This window comes from Phytophthora sojae (assembly GCF_000149755.1).
Source record: "Phytophthora sojae unplaced genomic scaffold PHYSOscaffold_3, whole genome shotgun sequence".
Lineage (NCBI taxonomy): Eukaryota > Oomycota > Peronosporomycetes > Peronosporales > Peronosporaceae > Phytophthora > Phytophthora sojae.
The window spans coordinates 5,306,161-5,322,287 of NW_009258117.1; the positions used below are offsets into that span (position 1 = coordinate 5,306,161).

Below are 16,127 nucleotides of genomic sequence, written 5' to 3' on the forward strand. Positions count from 1 at the left end.
CGTGGCAAGATGCCATCTTGCTTGTCTAGGCTTCACGCCGTGCAGGTCGACTTGATGCTGTAGCGGTCGGCCCGCTTCTTCCTCTTGCCGCGGCTTCTGGTTCGTCCAGAAAGTATACTTTGTGGTCACCAGTATGCAAAGGAAAGTAAAATGAATTCTGATGTTAGCTCCAACTCTAAACTAGTGCTTGTTCCTGCTCCTGGCTTTTGCCTACGAATTCGTACAGCTTCTCAAATCCGGCTTCTAGAACTCTAAGCACCAGAGCGAGCTTTGCTTCGGATCGTACAACATGCACTGCGGCAGACACGAGACCGGCCAGGGCTGGCCACACCCATCCAGATTTTGAGGGTCTGCTCCAAGCCGTCAACATTCGAGCAATGTGTAGGCGTTCTCGCGAGGTCGAAGCGCAAGAGCCTGGAAGCTTCACTCTATGATAATACTACTTACAGCAAAAATTGGACCCTAGTTCTCTGAAATTTATTTCTGAGTCTACCGGTGATACCACTTTCCGCGCTGTTTGAATACATTAGACAATAGCGACGCCTTTGCTTGAATGTCATATGTGCTGTATGGCTCACCCATTTCTCAAACTTCATAACAGTCGGACACCATCGAGCCCCCCCCTGAGTGACCTATCACTATTTTTACAAGGACAGATATAGATAAAATCAGCAAAAAAAGTAAGAAGAGTTTGGCATCAGCACACTCCTAGAAGACTAGGGCTTCGCGGGGGCTGAGATAGCAAAAATACACAAAACAGATAAACGCACAGCGCACACGACTTAGTCGCGCCGCACTTGCGGCGCACCAGTCGCCCGCGCTGTGCTGTTATATTATGAGCATCCACAACTACCAGATAATCAGACCTTTAAGTGCAATAACACACTTACGATAATATCAATTTGCTTTGTTGCCTCCGCGCTGTTTTAATAACCAAATACAAGCTGCAGTAACGCCCTCCCAACTATTCTTACCTTCGTGCTGTAAATTCAACCTGATGTTGCTGCGTCTTCGGGCGTTAGAACTGGAAATGATTCGAATCAAACTTGATGATGCGATTGATGCTTATCCATTGATAGAGACCGACAAGGTAATTATTCAGAATAACTATTAAGTTTACTTTCATAATATGTCAATATATGATGGATACTTAAACGCATGCGTTACACGCACGGCTTCATGCGACACCAAATAGGCAACGCGGAGCGTTGCTCCGGGAGGGTACACAGGTCGGCCAATAGTTTCATGGACGATGATAACGGATAACAATAGAGTAAATCCCTAAGTTGTGTTGTTTTTAATCCTTTTAAGGATTTTAAAAGAGCACTATCTCTAGTTGATTCTAACGTGGGCATCTACTGCGCCTGCTTCGCAGCCGCAGCATCTGCCCGGGAATAACACCCTGGTCAGCGTCCAATGGCTGCGTTGACGTCGGCAACGAGAGAGCTATTTCATTCAGTTTGCAGGTAAGGTATACTGTGCTCATTTAGTACTATGTTGTGTGCTAACGATCAGGCGAGAGAGCTAGCGGAACGAAGGTGAGATGCATGGTGCGCTGATCTTGACCTTTTAACTTGAGGTTAAATTGCGGAATGAGAAATACGTTAATGTGCCAAGTCCTTGGAAGTGGACGCTTCAACGCAGGTAAAGAAAGGCTAATTCAAACAAACGATGCTCGTGTCACTGTCGAGTTGAGCTGGTTGGTTTGGCGAGAGACACGAGGTTGGGCATCTTCGGCTAAGTGATTGAGTATTGAGCAAATTGACATATAAAAAATGCAGCCTACAGCTAGACAAGTCATATTGGTCATCTTCAGCTAAGCTTGGTCGATTATGGCGCCTTCAGCGAGGCCATGACGCTCTCATAGTGTACTGGAGCGTCCGTAAGTGTTTGAACGCAGGTTTTGGTAAAGAATGTGCATAAATCTTAGCATTTATAAACGGGTACCCGATTCCGGCAGATATTAGCTTAAAGATTACAATTAAGAAAGAGAGACCCGGTTTGGTACCCGGTTTTGGAAAGTTTCAAGTTTTTTGCCGGGGCCAAGCACAGGTCTTCGACCTGTGAATTAATCCTGTGCCGGCTGCATAGCAGCATACCTTACGGTACACTAGCTATCTCAGTATAACTGTAAAATATAGCAGCATCCTCACGGCGAATTTTCGCCCCGGTTGCTAGAGGGGCATTGCTTCGGAAAATGTTGTATCTTAGGTTCTCAGCACCCGCCCCCAAGTATCCTATACACACTCATACTTTTACCAAATTGGTTTCAAAAATATTTGCACGAAGTGCCGGGTTTGCATCAGATTTTATTAAAAATGACCGGGCTTGGAGTTTAATATGGAAAACGGTATAGGCAGCACGGGGACCGATGCCACGAGCAAGCGCAGCGAGCACTGGTAGACAGCGCGCGTGTTCCCGATGTTGCACACATGCGAGATCAACTAGAACTTGCATGTCCGAGTCATCCGTCGCCGCCATAAATGAAGACAGGAAAGAGGCTTGGCGTAACAGCAAGGGATGTCGTGCCGCATCTGGTAGTGCCGTCGTAGCTTTCGACCTCTTTCAACCGTAAATCAAAGTATAGTCTTTTGCTTAGTCCTGGTTTCCATGCTACAGTAGTAAATAAACACTTTCCGAATCATTATAAGTGGCAGGCTAAATCGTGCTCGAGCATTCAGCAAGCCAATATATCAGTAAAATTGTAACTCATGGCGAAAACTTCAGTCACATTACATTCAACAACCACCGGTATGCACATTTGCTCTTACATTACATTAATTTAAAGCTCATTGAAACAGCGAGACCAGCAGTGTGCCCCCCAACACGTAAGTGCTTTTCGCAATCACACGAACTCACTGTAAGTGATTTAAAAGAGTTTCAAGATGAACGACTACACGTCTCACTCCACATACATGTTCGCCAGATTCACTATACAGTAATAAACATTTAACAAACGCTAGTGTTAGCTATACATTTGGCGTTTGTGTGAACATGCAAGACTAAAAGTTGGTGTCAGAATTGCACATTGCTACTTTAACTTGCTCAGGAAATAGCATGCGATTTTGGAGAGCAACGACGTCTTACTTCCTGCGCAAATGACAATACTTCGTCTAATTATCAAGGTTGTCAGAATAATATACCAAATGTCAGGGCAAAAAGAGAATTCTCCACATTTTCTTCACAGCTACAGAGCATACATCCTGGCTATTCTCTCCACTATATAGCACGTCTGGCCTAGTCACCGCTTCTGTATCATGCCAATCTTCGTAATCGGTTGCCCCCGCTGCTGCAGAACTGTGTGTAGCAAGCGATTTATAGATTTCTTCAGTCAACGATTGCAGCAACTAAAATTCCAACTAATTCTAGTGCTGCCTTCTTGCTTCCGCATGAGTGGTTCGTAATAGTTAGCGGTAGCATAGTATAGTCTTTGGACTTAGACTTCACTGCTCCATGCCAGTTTTGCCAAGGATCTATCAGTGTACTGACCCATACCTTGAATTAGGTTATCTAAGAATAACTTAATCCAAACGACTCTTCAGTACATTGTTTCGTACGTTAGCGGAGACTTTTTACGGAGCTGCCTGACCTCTCATATGTTTTTTACGGCGGGGTCCACTGTCATTTGCCTCCGTTACCACATTTAACCGGAGTTCAGCCACCCCTTGAAATGGGTTCAACGGTCCATGTGCATAAATTGTCGGTCGTCAACTCTTACCTTAAACTTCAACGATTAATGCAATCGTTTGTTTGCTGATACAAATGGGGCGATCTCCGCTGGGAGGTGATATCGGCAGCGGGGAGCCCGCTATCCGCAGCGGGCGTGCATACAAAAAACAAGTCTGACAAATCATGTGGTAGATGAGCAGGCACTCTCCACTACAAAAAAGAAACGCACATCGGATCTGACGAAAGTTCGTACAATCGGCTCGACGGCCGTGAGAGTCGCTCACAGAGCCTCTCGCAGATCATATAGTAGAAACCTTCCTCCGCCTCCTCCGTCCCCACCCCGCCGAGCATGAGCCCCGCTGGTAAAGCCCCGCGCAAGTCAAGCAACGCTGCCGATTCACCTGCCCGCAACGCGGCTAGAACTCCCGGCCGACGCATCCCCCCGCGCAAGCAAACAACGCGGCCCACCAGCACGCTCAGCCAATCCGCCTTCGCCTGCAGCCAAGAAGCAGGCTGCGGCTTCAAGTCCCGCTCACTTGCACTCGGCAGCGGACGCGCACTCGGTGGACGCCTCGGCGTCCTCGCCTTCGACGCCCTCGCACTCGGCGCCCTCACACTCGACGGTGGCACGCGGTCGTAGGGGCAAAGGCCCAGTTGGAGCCAAGGCAGGCCGTGGCGCCTCGAAGGCTGGCTACATTTTGGAATATTGGCTATGCTACTTTGCGTGGGTTCATGGACCAAGACGAAGTTAAGTTGTTGCTGAGCGAAATAATGAGCATGAGCGAGACGAAATGGCTACGAGACATCAGAAACCCAGCCCGCCGTGTAGCAGAAATTTGTATCCAGGATAGCGCTCCTGCCGCTTTTCAATTGGTGTTTGAGCGCTTTGTGACGTTAGCCTCGAACGTGCACAAGTCGTGGAGTGTGTCGGAACGGATCTCCGTGGTGCCGTCCCTACCAAAAGCTCGGGGCGAGCAGTTGCACCGCGATTTTCAGTCTGCGGGGACTGCTGACGCGACGATCAAGCATGAGTGGGTCCAGGCATCCCTGCTGCTTGTTCTACAGCCCGAAACGAAGCTCATAATCGTACCTGAGGCGTTCGCGGGGGCAGCGCTAAGCGGGAAGTGTACGGCACTTGAGGATCTGTCCCCGGGAGATGTTGTCGTCTACCGAGGCGACCTTCCCCACGCCGACGCCCCGTACAAGGATGGGAACATTAGGATCCAAGGTCTCATTAACGTAAACGGTGTCTACCACGATGAGGGCGTTGTGGAGTGTGTGGCGTGGGCTGTTTACCGCTGCATTCACTGTTTTAAAAACTGTGTCGATATGCGGGACATGAATAACCACAAACGGTTTTGCAGCGCTAACCCCGAGAAGCCTGCAATTGCTACTAAGAGAAAGCGGAACAACGACAAGGGAGCCTACTGCGAGGTTTGTGACTCTCACTTCAGCAAGAAGAACACGTACTATACCCACACATGTGCTGGGGGCACCGGGGATGACGAACAAGAAGAAAAAGAGGAGTAAACAACGTTAATACATTACACCTGTTGTTGATACATACTGTGAAGAATATATTAACTTACATTTTAGGTGGGAAATCATGGATCCGCAATACAAAACCATCGATCCGTATCATGCAATCATCGATCCGCATTACAAAATCATCGATCCGTATCATGCAATCATCGATCTGCATTACAAAATCATCGATCCGTATCATGCAATCATCGATCTGCATTACAAGATCATCGATCAGTATCATTACACCATCGATCTGCATTATATAATCATCGATTCGGTTACGCCACAATATATAGGCATTTCTATGCAGTATAATATAACAAAGTATAAAGACAAAGAGATGTCTCTTTTGGCTATTTCGGAGCCGAGCATGGCAGCAACGAGAGTCACCCATGTAGAGAAGACAATAAAGCTCGAGATAAAGAAGTTAGATGAAGGAGATGACTGTGAAGTCATCTCACTTCCATAACTGACGGCCGGAATCTATACACAACATTATATCATCGATACGACCCATGCACACATCGATCGGCATCACCATGACATCGATCCTTGTTATTAGCTCATCGATTCACATGATCCAATCATCGTTGAATTGTCAACGTCCGCCTCATGGAGATCATCGATCGGCATCATTATATCATCGATCGGCATCATTAGATCATCGATCCGCCTCATTAAATCAACGATCCACACCATTAAGCTGAGTCCACATACAATTGAAGGGATATTTTGCGCTAACGAAGGTATGATCTAGCTATGTTAAACTTATACACACCATATTTTCAAAAGCAGAGGGTGTTCCCCTCGGTCCGGCTCCTGCCATATGCCGTTGAGCTCGGCGCTCCGCTGCACGTTGAGCTCTACGATCTTGAATACGCTCGGGCTCTAGCACGCGCGGCGGTAGCTCACGTGGAGCTTGGTTACGATGGATCCACCAATGCGGGTGGAAATCCGACGGCTGCAGCGGAACACGCCCGAACATTTTTTGGTGGAGGACGTGGGCGCGTGGCAGTCCCAACGTCCGCTGATAAGAACCCGTGCATGGCCGTAGTTGCTCCGCGCCATGTTGTAGAGTTTCTAGACACCGATGCAACGCATTTCGATGAATAACTTTGACGATCCCAGCAAAGATCGTCGCGCGAAGCCTCCTTGGTACGTACACCTCCGCGTTGGAGACGTTGACCCAATGCTTGTCTATGGATTGGCGCCACCAGTGCTCCATCCTGGTATGAACAGTTAGAAAGTCCCCCGTAGACGTACCCAGCCACCCTTTCATGGTGGTATGGTAGCCTTCCACCCGCGAAGTAGCGTGCATACCAAAGTGCATGACTTTGTCTGTCCAACATCGCACAATTCTGTATTTCCAGATATCCCGCCATACATCCGAAACGTAAGCAGCCTCTACGGGCGCAAGAAGATAGAGCTCACGCAATCGGAAATTGAAATCTTCTTCTGTACGAGCGTTCACCACGAAAGCTTGACAAAAGCTCTCGTGAGGCAAAGAGTCACACAAGCGGCCAGTGTCTGGGTCAACTTGCTTGGGGAATGAGTGTCGGCGGGCATACGCTTGAACATCTTTCAAAATATGCCAGATGCACAATAGCACCGGCGAGTGAGAAAATCTAATCTCCAGCGCGTTGAGCAGAGCTAATTCTCTGTCTGCCAGAAAAACTTGCGGCGGTGGGATACCATTTGCCTCTTGTAGGTTTTGAAATTGCTGTAGAGCCCAGTGGTAATCAGACTCCGTTTCTCCGCAGATAAAAGCTTGTGCGAAGTGGATTGTTGTGTTCATACCGGTTACGCCGACAATGTTCAGGAGAGGGAAGTTGAAGTGGTTGGTCTTGTACCTGCAATCGAGCAGTACAACATCGTAGTTCACACGATAGATTTCGATGGCTTCCTCATTGGCAAAAAACAAGTGCGTCAATCTTTCACTCTCATCTTGCTTGTAGTCCATGTAGTACGGCCCAGTTCTCAGTTTCTCCAATAGGCAATCCATTCGTGAGAGACTTCCTACTGCGACAAGACCAGCTCTGTATCGCTCATTGTAGACGTCCCGAGGTGTAATTATCAGGGATGGGTCTTCAACTAGAAGTCGTGCAATAGTTTGGCGGGCAGTTGTCCCAGTCTGACTATCGATTGCAATTGCCAATCGAACAGCATCAGAGAGAGTAGCTCGGCGGTGGAGCGGGTGCGAGGCCGGGTGGGAGGAAGGAGCGTGATTGTGCTCTAGCGCTCGTCCACGATGCTGAAGCTCCCACGTAATCTCTCCGTCAGTACTCAGCTTTCGAACCAAGTACACTTCTGTCTTGCAGCCACACTTTCTGCTACTTGCGTTGCGACGTTGCTGCACGCTTGTTTCCACGGGGGACCCATGGCGATCGCAGCCATAGCGGATGAGCTGACGCTGTCGGAATTTATCGTAGGTCGTTCCTTTGTAAACCATTGCGTAACCGTGTTGGCGCCCAAAGTCGTTCAATGCCTTCTGCGCCAACAGTGGCGACGCAAAATGCTGCTCTTTGAGGCATGGTAAATACCAATGCTCGGGTTCAACCCTCGCAAAGTTCATTGAGCTCATGTTCCACTCGCTTGTATCAACGAAGCAGATGTCAGCCGCTGGCCCAGCCTCGGCGGTTGCTCCGTAGCCGTAAAACGACTGAGCTGAACAAATGCGCTGCGACGGTAGGCGCAGTACCGTGGGCTGCTCGACGACTTGCTCTTCCGGATAAAGTAACTCACGCAAGCTCTATCCTCGATGCGAGACACTCGAAGTGGAGTTGCTGGCGAGACGTATCCACTGAAAAAAGCATGGGGAAGTCGCTGGCACAGAGCTCACTGAGCTGGTGGTGTTGCTCGCGGCGTGGCGGTAGAAGCAGGATATGTAGCCAGTTAAGGCGTTTGAACTGGGAGACGGGCAGGCAGCAAGCGGTAAGCGGACGATTTTACTGTTTGACTCGTCAGACGATGGATGGCTATGAAAGAGCTACAACTTTTGGGAATTGAAGTAGCTGCAACTTCTGGTAAATTCTGGTAGATGCATCCCTTTTATATGCACGCCCGCTGCGGATAGCGGGCTCCCCGCTGCCGATATCACCTCCCATCTCCGCTTCGATAAAAAGTTGACCTCAGTTTAATAACTTGTTATACCATCGAACAAGGTAACATTTGAAGGGTCGCGTTTGGGCGCAGTTCAACATGAGTTCGTGTGTTCTTAAAAAGAAGTAAAATTCGATCCAAATCGCCCCCGGGTAGGCTATGATAGTTCATTTGCCCTACCCCATTCTCAATTGTAATACAGGGGTTCATAAATTAGAGTAAAAGGTACCTGTAAAAAGGGTAAAAAGTAATTATGCACATTTCAATATAAGGGGGCTATGCCCCAATATACAGGTCGACGACCTGTGCCGGCCCCGGCAAAAAACTTGTAACTTTCCAAAAACAGGTACCAAACCGGGTCTCTCTATCTAAATTGTAATGTTTAAGCTAATATCTGCCGGAATCGGGTACCCGTCGATAAATAAGACGGTTTCAAACGAAAAGATGCTTACGAACCTAAGTACGAATCGCGACAACCGCATCAATCGAAAGAGGCGTGTCTTGTGCTTCGTTTAAGCTATCGAATGCTTCGAAAATGTTAAGAACTCCCGGAATGACATCGGTCTAGTAAAATTATCTCCATTTTCGGACCCCCTAAAAGGAAGAACACTTGAGCAGTAGTTGGCAAAATGCAAAGTGATTCGATTCAGGTCCTTAGTTCGCAACCGCGTGCTACCTCTAAGCCTGCTACTGGATACCTCTTACTGGATACACCCTACTGGATTCTCTACTGGATACACAGTTACCTTATCCAATCAGAGAACGCCACGTCGATGCCCATCTTGTACCCACAATCTTGGCGTAATCACCGTGACGTAATCATCGTCCCGTAATCACCTGAATGATTGCGGTACAACACAGTGAGGTCACGCCGACCTCACTGATGACGCGTTCGTGTCACACGGTCGCTTGGCGAGGCGTCATCACATCAGTCTTGACAACACTCCCACTCGACTCGTCAGCGACCACGATGCCCAGCTTCGTCCTGAGCGCGTCGAACAGCGGCGCCGCGATCGGCTTCGTCATGATGTCCGCCAGCATGTCGAGTGTCGAAACATACTGCAACACCACTTGACCGTCTTCCACCTTCTCGCGCACGAAGTGGTAGCGAATGTCGATGTGCTTGGTGCGCTTGTGGAACTCCGGGTTCTTGGCCAACGCGATGGAGCCTTGGTTGTCCTCGTAGATCTTCACCGCTTCATCGCTCGCCATCTCGCCCAGCTCGCACAGAAACACCTTGAGCCACACCGCCTCCTGCGTGGCCTCCGACAGCGCCATGTACTCGGCTTCCGTCGACGAGAGCGCCACCGTGCGCTGCTTCTTGCTTCGCCAGCTGATGCATCCGCCGTTCATCATGAACGCGTAGCCGCTCGTACTCCGTCGAGACTCGATGTCGCCGGCCCAGTCCGCGTCCGAGTAGCCTTGCAGTCCGTCCTCGCTGCTCGCTTGAAACACGAGGCCGTGCGTCTTCGTGCCTCGGATGTAGCGGAAGACCCTCTTGAGCGCCTGCCAGTGTGTCGGACATGGGTCCGCTGCGAACTGGCTCAGCACTCCCACTGCCGCTGCGAGGTCCGGACGAGTCCCCACCATGAGATACATGAGGCAGCCCACGGCGTTCCGGTACGGAACATTCGCCATGGTCTCGTCGTGCTTGCAGCCTCCCTCGCACATGGCCTTGGTCAGCTTCAGACCCGGATCCTGCGGTGTCTTCACAGAGTTGCTCTCATCCATCTTGAACTTCTCGAGAATGTCCTTCGTGAACTTGGTCTGCCGCACCGACACCTTCCCGGTTGGCACATCTTGCTCGATCTCCATACCGAGGAAGTACTTGAGCTGGCCCATGTCAGTCATCTCGAACCGGTCACTCAGCGCCTGCTTCGTGTCCTTCAGCATCCCGTCGCTGCTGCTGGCGAGGACCAGATCGTCCACGTACAGTGCCACGAACATCATGTCGTGATTGTCCCGCTTCAAGTAGATGCAGTGGTCGGACTCGCACTTCTTGAACCCCAGCTTCAACATGAACTCGTCGATCGCCTTGTTCCACATCCGCGGCGACTGCTTCAGGCCGTACAGCGAACGCTTGAGCCGGCACACGTAGTCGGGTCGATCTCCGTCCACATATCCGTCCGGCTGCGCCATGTAGATGTCCTCGTCCAACAGGCCGTTGAGGAACGCGGTCTTCACATCCATCTGGTGCACTGTGAGCTTGTACTTGGCCGCCAGACTCAGCAACACCCGAATCGACGTGAACTTGGCCACCGGCGCGAACGTCTCGTCGTAGTCGATGCCGTACTTCTGCGAGAACCTTTTCGCCACCAGTCGCGCCTTGAACCGCTCGATCTCTCCAGACTGGTTCTCCTTCACGCGGAACACCCATCTGCAGCCGATCGCCTTGCGTCCCTTCGGCAGTGGCACCAGGGTCCACGTCTCGTTCTTGCGGAGCGACTCCACCTCCGAGTCGCACGCCTCTTTCCACTTGTCTGCGTCGCTGGATTCCATCGCCGACTAGAACGTTGTCGGCATCTCTCCCACTGAATCCACGACGTACGCAGCCTCGAAGTCTTCCTTCTTTTGTGCTGCGGCAGACATCTCGTCCAGCGGCTGCTGTCGTCTCGGCACCGCATACCGCTTGGCACTCGGAACCTCCACGGCTTCCTCGAGCGACTGCGTGCGCGGGTGTCGCTTGCTGCCGGGTTCAAAGTCTTGATTCCGCGCAGCTTCTTCTCTGTTCTCGTCTGATCCGGACTGAGTCTCTTCATCCGTGGTGTCTTCATCATCATCTGTCGGAAGACCCACCAACACCTCCTTCGAAGTGTAGTCGCGTCTCCCACCGTCGAAGACATCCTCCATGAACTGCGCGTCGCGGCTCACCAACACGCGACCGCTCTCGATCTCCTCGGACCGATACGCCTTCTCGTGCTCCGAGTACCCGAGGAAACGACAGCGCACCGACCGAGCGTCGAACTTCGACCTCTTCTCCTTCGGCACGTGCACGTACGCGTGGCACCCGAACACCTTGAGGTTGGCCAGCAAAGGCTTCTTGCCGGTCCAAACGTGGTGCGGCGACTTGTCGTGACTGATGGCGCGCGTCGGACACCGGTTGCGGAGGAACGTGGCCGTCATCACCGCTTCTCCCCAGTACTCCTTCGACAACCCGGCGTGCTCCAGCATGCAGCGCGTACACTCCACCAGCGTCCGATTCATTTGCTCGGCCACTCCGTTGAGCTGAGGCGTGTATGGCGGCGTGAACTTCTGCTCGATGCCGCGATCCGCACACAACTTGGCCATCGCACCCGAAGTGTACTCGCCGCCGTTGTCGCTCCGAACCACCTTCACTCGCTTGCTAGTCTGCGTCTCAGCCAACGCGACGAACGCAGCGAACTTGGCAGCCACCTCCGACTTGTTCCGTAGCAGGTACACCACGCAGAAGTGCGACTTGTCGTCGATGAACGTGACGAAGTAGCTCTTGCCTCCGAACGTCGCCGTCTGCATCGGACCGCACACATCGCTGTGGACCACCTCCAGCACTTGCTTCGCACGGTTCGGCGACGACTTCATGAAGCTTACTCGCGTTTGCTTGCCGAGTGCGCACCCGTCGCACACCTCCCACTGCTTCACCGACGTCATTGGGATGCCAGTGCCGTAGCCCTTCTTGACGATGGCGTCGAGACCACCATGGCCGATGTGACCAAGTCGAAGGTGCCAGAGGTACGACGTGGTGTCCCCTTGGCGATTCTTCGAGCTTGCCGCATTGGCCTCGTCAGCAGGCGTCCTCGGCGTCATGCAGAGCTTGAACAGTCCTTTGCCTTCGCGAGAGCCGAGCTTCCACTTGAGACCCTTCGTTTCCGCGAAGCACCCGTCGCTCTCGAAGGTCACTGGCCCGACGTCCTTGGTGAAGCGGCCGACGGAGAACAGGTTGCGCGACAGCTTCGGGATGTGCCACACACCCGTGAGCACACCCTTCTTCATGCCGCGCGGTGTCTGCATCGACATCACGATGTCGCCGCTCCCCACCGCCTGAACCACGCCGTCGTCCGCCAGATGCACGTCTACCGGAGAGATCTTCTTGTAGTTCTTCATGTACTCCTTCGAGTACGTCATGTGCTGCGTCGCACCCGAGTCGACCAACCACATGCCGCTCAGCTTGGAGGCACCCGTGTCGCCACCAACCGAGAAGAGGAAGTCGCCAGAGTCATCTTCGACCTGCGCGACGTTCGCTCGTTGCGGCCTCTGCCGCTCCCCGTTCTCGCGGATCCGCACCGGACACTTGGCGATCCAATGTCCGTGCTCGCCGCAGTAGTGACAGGCACTCGTCCTCTGCGCTTGCGCCTGCCGTCCCTTGCGCTTCCCGTTGTCGCTTGCCATGAACGCTTGACCTCGAGCGTGCGCGGTCCCGTCAGCACCGCCACCTTGTTCCTTGCGCTTCATGTCCTCGTGCAGGAGCCGAGACGTCACGAGCTCCCACGTCAGCGTGTCGGAACGCGATTCCAACGCCGTGATGAGGAACTGGTACGACTCGCTCAGACTGGCAAGAAGCGTGATCACCAAGTCGTCCTCGCTGACCGGAGCGCCGACCGCGTCGAGCTGTTCCGCCAGCGTCTTGAGCTTGTTAATGTGGTCCAGCACATCATCACCTTCGTCCATCGTTGTCGTGAAGAACCGTCGACGAAGAAAGAGCTTGTTCGACAGGCTCTTCTTCTCGGAGTGTCCCTCGAGTCTTGACCATGCATCATGCGCGTCCTTCGCCGACCGCACCAGCGCCAGCTGCGAGTCCTCCAACGCGAGACAGACGATCGCCAGCGCCTTGCGCGACTTCTTGCGAAACGTCGCTTGGTCCGCCGCGGTCGTGCACTGCTCGAGCTTCACTTCCCCACTCGTCACTTCCCACAGTTCGCGCTCCTCCAGCACCATCTGCATCTTGAACTTCCATGTGTGGAAGTTGGTTCCGTCGAACTTGTTGATGCGGGCGGTCGCGGTCGGGGCGGCGTCCATGGCGAAGGCGTAGTCGGGGTCTTGGTCAGGGAAGACGGGGCTTGGGCTCATAACCAAAAGGAAGAACACTTGAGCAGTAGTTGGCAAAATGCAAAGTGATTCGATTCAGGTCCTTAGTTCGCAACCGCGTGCTACCTCTAAGCCTGCTACTGGATACCTCTTACTGGATACACCCTACTGGATTCTCTACTGGATACACAGTTACCTTATCCAATCAGAGAACGCCACGTCGATGCCCATCTTGTACCCACAATCTTGGCGTAATCACCGTGACGTAATCATCGTCCCGTAATCACCTGAATGATTGCGGTACAACACAGTGAAGGTCACGCCGACCTCACTGATGACGCGTTCGCGTCACACGGTCGCTTGGCGAGGCGTCGTCACATCAGTCTTGACAACACCCCTAAATTCACGATTTTATTTGGGGCGTGACCTCAATATTTTTTCAATTTTATCGTATTGTATATTTTCGGAAAGCTCGCGCCAAAAGCAAGCGAATCAGAGTGTTTTTACGCTTTTTACGTGTGCTTTTCACTTTCGAATTTTTGATGTCCGGTTATTTCCGAAAATCGATTGGTCAACTTCAAACGCGATTATCTCGATAACTCCAAATGGCGCCTAGCATCAATTCGTTTGAAGTCGTCTCAAATGCTACAGTAAGATTTATGCACATTATTTACCAAAGGTTGATACTAATTGTTTATTCATTACCAAAACCTGAAGCTTGAAACACTTACGGACGCTCCAGTACACTATGAGAGCGCCATGGCTTGCGCCATAATCGACCAAGCTTAGCTGAAGATGACCAACATGATTTGTCTAGCTGCAGGCTGCATTTTTTACATGTCAATTTGCTCAATACCCGATCACTCTTAGCCGAAGATGCCCAACCTCGTGTTTCTCGCCAAACTAACCAGCTCAACTCGACACTGGCACGAGTATCGTTCGTTTGAATAAGACCTTTTCCCTGCGTTGAAGCGCCCACTTACAAGGACTTGGCCCACGAGAGCTTTGAGTAGGCTGGGATAGCTGAGGGACATTGGGTGAGGCAATCTCTGGACTGCGATACAGTGCATTTGTGTCTTATTCGGCGAGGCGGTGCATTTAAAAAATAAAGAAGTTAAGTAGTTGGCGTGTGCTCGACACTCGTTTTGAATTTTTACGTCCGTAGGACAAGTTAACCCTTCTAGCCCCAGACCTTATTCTGTATCCTACAGAATAAACATTAGACTTGATTAAAATATTGTCAAAGATTTGCTGTTGGAAGCCCTTTCGCATCTTGCGGTCAAGCGCTGGGTACATTGTGCACAGAACAGCTACGAAAGTGAACAAACATGCTCAATGTATCCACCATATGCCGAAATGGCGAGCTTCTATTGGTCGTGGCGAGCTTAGAGCACGCTCAAAACCTGCTACATGGTAATACCTTGCAAGGCTGCTAAGGCAGCATACTTTGGCTCCAGCCACCCATCTTCGGCACGTCGCGATAAACGCGGAGGAAGAAATCGCCCAGTTCCTAACTGACGTAGTGAGGAGGAACTGGGCGAATTCTTCCTTGTGCTTGACATTAGCGCATCATTAGATTTCTTTAGCCCACCTAACAAGCTTGTTACGATTACCTCTCTAACAACACCAGAGAGCTTGCATGCTCAATAGCCCGTAATGACACGCACTACACACGGTTCCTCTTGTACGAAACAGGACAATATATGATATTCATGCCAACGTCTACTTCTTCCTTTACATGCGCACGCTCTTCAATGTTCGCGCCAGCCGTGGGTCATCTTCGCCATTTTGGCAGCCTCCGCTTTGCTCTGTAGCCTCCGGCACTACCGCTTCATTCCTGCCGCTTTCATCGGTAGCCTCCGTCGTAGCCTCTGTCCCTTCTTCTGTTATCTCCGGTGTAACCTCATCACGCGGAGAGCTTCTTCTGTAGCATCCACCGTAGCATCTACCGCTTCTTCTGTAGTCTCCGGTGTAGCCACACCATGAGGAGCGCTTCTTCTGTAGCCTCTTGAGTAGCCACTGCATCAGCTACAATATAGCCGTAGACCCTGCTGTAGCCGGCTTCGTAGGAACCGATGAGGTTGTGCGCTGACTCCGCAATCGATCTGCCAATCGGGCCACACGCGAGAGCTCATAGCGTCGTCGTCTGGGTCGGATCACCAAGTCTGGTAATCAACATCGCAACGTAGAATCAATATACCACTAGTACGATGTTACAGAGCAAAGTACACGCTCTCGCTTACCTTTAGACCACAATGGCGCTCATCATGATCGTCTTCGGCCATGGTCCTTAGCCACTTGGGCGCGCTCGACGGGCCCCAACAAAGCTTGCATTGCGACGTCTTGAACAGCGCAGTTTTGGAATGAAGGAAAGTACGAGTGGCTGACACGCGGCGGTTTTAGGCTTCCACCCGAATTTTCAAACCTGTTGGTGGTTTATACTCGTCCGTCTATTACCGCGGAATAAACCCCGTCTATCTTCCCATCGCTAATCTAACAGGAAGATGTGCACAATACCGGCTATACAAACATCCATATGCGAAGTTCGAAAGAGAGGACAAGTTTGCTGGATATTATGTCCTGTGACATTGCTTATTCTGTAGGATACAGAATACGGGGTTAGGGGGGTTAAATGATCAAACGTTTTGGCGCATTGCAGTGGAAAGAACGACATCTTGATTACGGAGTATTGTTTGGATGGGCAATCCCTCGTACTCGTTTTCTGGCTGCATCAACTCCATATTATCGATCATCATTATAGACACGGCAACGAGGTTGTACAGGCAAGTACGTTTTTTAATTGATAAACTTGGGCACACCGAGTCGTATTC

The 16,127-nt window shown here is 51.3% G+C and overlaps 3 protein-coding genes across 3 annotated transcripts; all 3 read left to right on the top strand.

Annotated features, from left to right (window-relative positions):
- Positions 1 to 4,524: 4,524 nt before the first annotated feature.
- Positions 4,525 to 4,707, top strand: PHYSODRAFT_392261 (hypothetical protein; the record flags this gene model as incomplete). The annotated part of the gene is made up of 1 exon (XM_009525399.1): positions 4,525 to 4,707. A coding segment is annotated over one exon (183 nt), but the record flags the coding sequence as incomplete, so codon positions are not given.
- Positions 4,708 to 11,143: 6,436 nt separating this feature from the next.
- PHYSODRAFT_494640 (hypothetical protein) lies at positions 11,144 to 11,524 on the top strand (the record flags this gene model as incomplete). The annotated part of the gene is made up of 2 exons (XM_009525400.1): positions 11,144 to 11,367; positions 11,404 to 11,524. 2 exons carry the CDS (start codon positions 11,144 to 11,146, stop codon positions 11,522 to 11,524), a joined length of 345 nt encoding a protein of 114 aa, XP_009523695.1.
- A 1,197-nt stretch (positions 11,525 to 12,721) lies between these two features.
- Positions 12,722 to 13,256, top strand: PHYSODRAFT_488226 (hypothetical protein; the record flags this gene model as incomplete). The annotated part of the gene is made up of 3 exons (XM_009525401.1): positions 12,722 to 12,975; positions 13,060 to 13,128; positions 13,235 to 13,256. The coding sequence occupies 3 exons, from the start codon at positions 12,722 to 12,724 to the stop codon at positions 13,254 to 13,256; spliced, it is 345 nt and encodes a 114-aa protein (XP_009523696.1).
- Between the last annotated feature and the right edge of the window lie 2,871 nt (positions 13,257 to 16,127).